The sequence below is a fragment of the Camelina sativa genome, chromosome 5 (assembly GCF_000633955.1).
Source record: "Camelina sativa cultivar DH55 chromosome 5, Cs, whole genome shotgun sequence".
NCBI lineage: Eukaryota > Viridiplantae > Streptophyta > Magnoliopsida > Brassicales > Brassicaceae > Camelina > Camelina sativa.
This window is the reverse complement of record NC_025689.1, coordinates 7,301,903-7,309,332: the sequence shown is the minus strand read 5'-3', so window position 1 is coordinate 7,309,332 and position 7,430 is coordinate 7,301,903. Positions and strand designations below refer to the sequence as shown.

The following is a 7,430-nucleotide window of genomic DNA, read 5'->3' as shown; positions in this document are numbered from 1 at the left end:
TGTTGTACATATATATACTAATGATCAAACTCAAAAATGAAATCACGGAGAATCTACACTAGTTACAAACTAAAAATGCTTCTGTTACGGAGCTTGTTACGACTCTGGATAATGTTGGGGAGGATCCCACGAATATGCTGTTGTAAGTGAATCGGTTGTATACCGGTTATAACCAAGCTCCCAATAAATGATTCGTTATTTTGTTTAAACAATTCATGTTATGAGTAGGTGCGTACAAGTATGTGTCGGAGCTATGGAGGAAGAAGCAATCGGATGTTATGAGGCACCTGCAACGCGTAAGGTGCTGGAATTACAGACAACAACCTTCCATCGTCCGTCTGACTCGACCAACTCGACCAGACAAAGCTCGTCGTTTAGGCTTCAAGGCCAAGCAGGTGACTTGTTGGAACTTGTTTCCCCCTCAGCTTTCGAGTTTTTGGTTCTGAGTTTTGAGGTTTAGGGTTTAACGTTCTTACATGATCTTGTTTTGCTTAATTAGTCCAAGTGAGTCTATTCTGGTCTCTACTTGTATAGTCTATAGTCTACATCACAGCTTGACTTAACTAAATAGCTAAACGATTAGATGAAGCTAACATGTGACTAGAAGTGTGGATTTTATATGGATCAAGTGAAACTTGCTAGATCATCAGAGGGTTTCGGTCAGAGCTATAAAGTATGCTACTCTCTCTCTGTTGTTGTTGTTGCTGTTGAGTAATGACACCATGCTCTTCCACATTACTGAATAATATAGCATCACTGTCTTGGTCCGTCATCACATTCCCGAACATTGAATCTTGACCTTGAGGAGGAGGAGGAGGAGGAAGAATCTGTGTACTTTGCTCTTGTTGTTGTTGCTGAGTATCGACACCATGCTGTTGTTCCTCCACATTTTTTAACCATGCATCGATCATGTCAAATAAGTCGTCATCCTTGGACGTATCCAACACGTCTTCTTGGGTCATCACCATCCCGGATCTTGAATCTTGACCTTGCGGAGGAGGAGGAGGAAGACTCGGTTGCTGTTGTTGAACGCCACCATTTTCTCCCTCTAGTGTTCTTAAAAGTTGCTGATACGCAGAATCATAATAAGGCTGCAGTTGGTGTGAATCTAGCGGGCCTGACCATTGATGCGGTCGGTAAGAATCTAGCGGGCCTGGCCAAAACTGCTGCTGCTGTTGTTGATACGCCAAATCACGAGGCTGCGGTTGATAAGAATCCAGCGGGGCTGGCTGAAACAAAAGTTGTTGTTGATACGCAATATCATGATGAGGCTGCGGTTGGTAAGAATCCAAAGGGGCATGCGGAAACTGCTGCGGTTGATGATACTCGACAGTAGGAGGCTGCTGCTCCTCATTCTCTTCTTCCTCTTCTTTCTTCTTCTTGTTTATTGCTTGTGTACTATGATAGATCTTGCACAAAGAATAGTCCTACACGCACCAACCAAAATAAAACTGACAATAAAATAAAAGAAAACTTAATAACTTGGGAATCAAGAAACGCATACATACCTTTACGTCTTCATCAGCAGAAGGCGGACACTGATCAATCCAGTATTCATGCATCAACCAACTAGTTTTTACGCCCCTTGGTTGTTTCCCAACGTAGTATGATAGTGCGGTTTTGTAACCAACGAGGCCTTGCCCAGCGTCAATCTTCTTGGAAGCAACTTTTGAGTGCCAGTATCCGCCTTTGTCGACACGTTTCTGCCTTTTTCCACCTTTACCCATCTTGTTCCTCTTCGATATAAAGAACCAATCTGTATCATTACCCTTCTTGAATTTTTCTACGTACATATTTCAAAAACATACATAAGTAAACGTTTGCCCAAAGAGAAAGAAGAAATAAAGTTGATAAAAATAAGAAGTAATTAATTTGTTCTACAAGGAGACGACAAACCTGAGAGCTGTTCTGGATTGGACTCGTAGATGTTCACGATATGTATAGAAAGGGTGGCCAATAAGTCTCTGTTTCCTCCCAAGTAGTCTTGTATCCGTCCAAGTAACGAGATGACCTCCAAGTCGTTTGGTCTATAGTTGAAACCTGGTGGAAAGCAAGGTCTCGTCGAAGGAGAAGAAGACAAGTGATGATCAGCTGAAGAAGAAGGAATCTCTGACGGTTCCGGTTCCGGCAAGGATCTTTCTTTACGCTTGTTTCTTCCAGGCATTGACATCGAGTAGCTTTTGGAAAATCAACTAGATAGAAAGTATATTTTGTAAGAGAATCAACGTAGGTTATGTATCTTTATTTATAAGGCTTGTAATAAGCCGGTGGCCATATATATGGATTTTATCAAAAAAAATTGAAAAGATATATATGTAACTGGATTCGAATAAAGATTTGATATTATCTTTGTTCATCAAAATATATTTTAAACTTTTTATATATCTTTCTTATTCAAAAATAAGAGAAAAAAAAAGAATTGACCGATGCTAGGACATTTGTGGAGAGCTAATGTTTGCGTTGAGATATCTCATTCTTAGTTGATTTCTTCTGTGTAAACCTTCACCCTAGCTAGGTTGGATTGAGAGATTGGTATCAAGTTCATAAATTTGTCGTTGTACTTGTATGACAAAAAGCATCCGGAGTCTGCACTATTTACTCAGAACTTAGGGAAGTAATCCACCTTGCCATTCTTGCTGGTTACAATCCAGAGCACTCGAACAGAACTGCTCCTACTCTCTCTGATCTGTGTTTACGATCTGTGGATACATTTAACAGTGAAAAAGTCTAGGGGGGCTTTTGTAACTAGAGAGGAGCAATCAAAGAGGGACACAAATAAGAACAGAGAGAAACAGAGTGTTCTGTACTTTGCTCAATTGTTTGTGTCTTTAAATTTTCATGCTCTAATTCTTCATTTCTTTGTGTAAAAGAGAGTGAGTTAAACAAGACCAAACACAAGGTTTACTCTACAAGAAGAATGTAGAGTTGTGAAATCATGGTACCGAAATTGACTAGGTGAAAGCAATAAGGTTAGGGTGAGCTGATATAAATGATAATGTGAATGAAACAATAATAATCGTTTTATATACAGAAACAATATGTCAAATGAAAAAAAACGACTCCTAATACAGTTTGCTGAAGCCTGAAGTGATCCCTGAGTCTCCCAATCGCGGAAACAACACCTCTTTCTCAATCAAAACCTGGAGGTGAGAAGTTATCTTGCGGAAAGAAACCCACACAAAAGGTGCGCAACAAAATGCATATGCGAAAACCGACAAGGCTCTGACCACTCCATCAGGGTACCAAGGGAAGGCCATGACGAGAAGCGTCCCGAGAATACCGAGCCATGGAGTGAGAACAGGTAACGTTGGGAGGAGAAGAGTGTTGATTGGAATGGAGGAGAGAGCAAAAGAAGCCATCAAGTAAAGCGACCAGCCAATGAGTGGGTGGATGGTGTGAGGGATAGTGAAGAAAGGGAAGATGTAGGCTGCAACTACAGAGAGAAGTGCGATAAACTTGAAACCTGCTTGGATCGCTATCAAGTTGCGGTCAGAACGGCGATAACATAGCTTGGTTATATTAGGGCGAGCTAGTCGTGTGACCAGTATGATTCCAAGGTAGAACACTGCCTGGATTATGGCTAAAGGCATCTCTGCTGAGTACCTGTTGCAAAGATCACACACAGTATTAGTTATTAATATCAGCCATTATATTGTGGAGACTGAGAGGGAGTGATCATCTTTTGAAATTTAAAATTACCCTAGAGTAGTGCGGCGCTGCTCGTGCCATGAGAGCCCTAGTGGAAGAACAGGCCATGACCACCAGTACCATGGCTTTAACCAAACAGCTCCTGGGAATGTAATCACACTGTTTGGTCCACAAGGTATGTTCCATCTTAGCTTAAGATCTGAGAGTACCAAGATAGAGATCATGTTATTACATTATCCAAAATGTGTATTAAAGACAAGATTAGGAAAAAGAGACTTACAGAAATAAGAAGCGTCCATTTGGTAGCCAAGGGGAAGTCTCAAGTGGCCACTAAGCACAGAACCGTTACTTGGAGGACGAAAGAGAGGCTGGTCAAGAAGATCAGAGAAGTAACTGACAAGGAAGCCTTGATCAGCTCCATCCGGATTCTTTCTCCCAACTTGTAGCTCATGGAGCATGTCCTTGAACACTTCCACTGATGGCTGTAACACGAAGAGACCAGTGTGGAAGATGCAAGGGTTTATAAAGACCGCACAGAACCGTCCGCACTGGAACAGCTCATCGGTTTTCTTGAGGAAGAGGTTGTCCGCATCAAGCATGACTACACGGTCGTAATCAGATAAAGCCCAAGCGTAGAGCTTGTTCAGAGTAAGCTTGAACCTACTGTTGAAGTTGGTCTGTCTCCTGTACGGATTGTCCACATTTTCAACTCTCACTACTTTGGCTCCATCTTCCTCTTCCCTACTCACACACATACGTTCGTTAGTATCTTTATTCGGTACCAACATCTAATCTATGCGTGCATGTTTTCGTGAGCATATATATATTCCTTACGTATATGCATGTAACTATGTAAGTCCAAGTGTTGCTAGAAATTATTATAGGTTTGTTTTAATCATCGGAAGTGTCCCAAGGGACAAACAAATAATTATAGGTAATGAGGTTGAGATGTAGACGTTATGGCATGATCTGTACAGCAGATTGGCCGGTCATAAAATAATATTGTTGACAAAAACAGCTCTTTCATGTTTCCAAAAGGTTTTCATTTGTCATTCAAAGCGCTAAAGTCAAACAACTCTCCTTAAGTTATAGTATGCTTTGCATTCAATTGTAATACTAAGATTTTGTTGTTTTCGATCGCATTCCCATTCTCTTTATTCTACGCATGTTCTAACTTTATTTGGGTGAATTGTTGATTAAGGTTTTACCAAGCTCATAAGGTTTATTGATTGTTTTGGTGGTTATATACTTAGTACCATTCGGACCCCTATGTTTAATCCAAATATGTCTATAAAAAGTCAAATGTTTGATAAACCTACGCGTGTATTATCTTATCATAAAAAGATATGATATAAAAACTTATCATAATACTATTAATTAAAAACTTATGAAAAAAAAAAACAAAAGAAACTTTCTTTTCAAAACTAGACGACACCTAACGAGTTTTGGAGATTCATTTTCTTAAACAAAGATAATTTCAATACAGATAGGCGCGTTGTCATCTAATATATAGGAGAAGCTATAAATGGGTAGTTGAATGGGTGGGTCTAAAAGTCTCAACTACATACATATCTACTCTACCATTTGAATCTCCCCAAACTTTTTACTTATACACAAAAATAGTAAGGACCAAAAAAAGGCACAGAGGTCTTTAAAGTTTCTTTTGAATTCGTGAAGCCAATCAGAAGAAAGAAAAGAGTTGGAGTAATAAAGAATGTACTATGAAAACCTCTTAAACCTATATATTTGTGGTCACGATACTTTCTATGAATAAGGTGGTCGTTTTCTCATTGGGACAATTTTCTAAGCTTACTTCAATTTCTAAGAAAATAAATGTATCAAATTAAGACTCAAGAGTGTCCTACAAGATGGAACTCGTGTTTAGAGAGTTTAGTAAAGTTAATTTAGAAAAATATCCCATTTAGTTTATGAGAAAAAAAAAACAAAATAAAAACTATAAAAAAATAAAATGAAGATTGTATATTCCAAAGTAAGTAATATTTTGGCAATTGGAAACGGACAGCGTTTTTTATAATGGTCGGAAGAGAGACTTACAAGGTTTGAACCCATCGGAGAGGGACGTCGAGAGAAGCGATGACGACAAGATCAGCTTCCACGTTGAGACTTTTTAACGATCTGATCAAAACACGAGTCGCCACGTAGAACTCGTAGTCTCTTGGCGTACCCATGTACATCATCGTTGCGTAGGCGTTCTTATGCTCAGGCCGCCGCGTCTTTAAACCACGATCTTGAACCGTTACGACCGCGTTTGAGGTATCTACAGCCGTTTCTTGCGGTTGCGGCAGCAGCAGCTGTCTCGCTGTCGTTTCGATTATCAAAGGAGACAGAACCAAACACAATAATATCAATATGCCTCTCTGCAAAACCATTCTTGATTTCTCTGTACAATGTCCGAATTGCTAAAACAAATAAAAAGAATTATGAAGAATCTGATATTTTTTTTTTTGTTTAAGGAATTTGTAAGCGCATACGCGTATATATATAATGAATGTATCAAAGAGAGGGGGGAGTTTCTGGGAGACTGTGAAGGGTTAAAAAGGTCTAATGGATGATTGGCCAGTGACAAAAGTTATTATACTAATCAAAACAAATACCAATGGTTGAGAGCATATATTCCTAAGTTGCTCTCATTTACCTAAAATAAGTTTAAATGCTAATTACTTGAAATTAAAAATATTAATGCTCATTATGGTAATTTCTGTACTTTCCATTTTCCGAGACAAATCTATCACCGTTCATAGTATTGAACTATTGATCGAATTCTACATTCGTTCTGTATTGAGTATTCGTTTTCAAATGAAATTCTCGAAATCTTTATAGTAAATTGATAATTTAAAAATATTTAAGATTTTGATTCCAGGTTTTAAGGGTTTAAAAGACAAACTAGCTAGCACATACTACTATCTCTTTAGTCACATTTTTTGGACCAAGGGAGATGTCAGATGTGTAACGCTCTGTTTAGTCTGTAACGCACAAGAAGATGATGAATTAAGGTTTTGCTTAGTTTTAAAAGTATATAATTAATTAAGAGGTGGTGAGTTATGAAAGTAACCGCATTTTTTTAATTTTAATGTATTTTGTTGGCAGCTAATAATAATATTATGGAAATGGTCAATATAGAGGACCATGTGACTGAGCCGTTGTCCTCTTGGCAAGTGGTGTGCAACTGCAAGTCTCATCCTAGTTCATTATATTTTATTTCCACTACATAATTCAATGTTCAAAGTCAATTCTGTCAAGAAATATATAAATAGCTGTAACGCCCGCGAACCAATTTGTGTATTTTTGGTGTGGGTGTCGATCGACACCCTTGGTGGCATCGATCGACACCATGTTTTCCGGTTTGGTCGGGTTTGATTTAATTGCCGAATTGGTTCGGTTTGGTTTGATTTAAAACCCTAATCGTGTGAAAAAGGGGAAAAACGACCCTAGGTCGTATTATTTGTTTTTACTCGCCGCTGTTGAGAGAAAAAGAAAGGAGAGAGAGTTCTTAAGCTTTTGGGAGAAGTTTGGGAGATTACTTGCTGTTCTTGAGAGTTTTGGAGCTGGGAAAGAGTTAGAAGCTTGCTAGGAGTGAGGATTTCGTTCCTACTGTTCAGAATCTTCCTGGAAAGAGGTGAGTGCTTGACCATGGTTGATCTAAGCATGAGATCTCCCTTGTTTTGTGTGATTCCTTGTTATTTGTGGTGTTTGCTTGCTTGGGTACATTGTATTTGTGATTTCTAGTGAATTCCGAGATGATTAGACGTGTTTGGAGTCGA

General features: G+C 38.9%; 2 protein-coding genes across 2 annotated transcripts; both read right to left on the bottom strand.

Moving 5' to 3' along the window:
• LOC104788975 (NAC domain-containing protein 2-like) lies at positions 647–1,793 on the bottom strand. Its single transcript, XM_010514731.1, has 3 exons — positions 1,509–1,793; positions 836–1,427; positions 647–738 (listed from the first exon to the last, which is right to left on the bottom strand). Exons 1-3 carry the CDS (start codon positions 1,791–1,793, stop codon positions 647–649), a joined length of 969 nt encoding a protein of 322 aa, XP_010513033.1.
• Positions 2,957–6,164, bottom strand: LOC104785974 (putative glucuronosyltransferase PGSIP8). The gene is made up of 4 exons (XM_010511271.2): positions 5,704–6,164; positions 3,929–4,389; positions 3,700–3,847; positions 2,957–3,603 (listed from the first exon to the last, which is right to left on the bottom strand). The coding sequence occupies exons 1-4, from the start codon at positions 6,036–6,038 to the stop codon at positions 3,063–3,065; spliced, it is 1,485 nt and encodes a 494-aa protein (XP_010509573.1). The 5' UTR covers positions 6,039–6,164; the 3' UTR covers positions 2,957–3,062.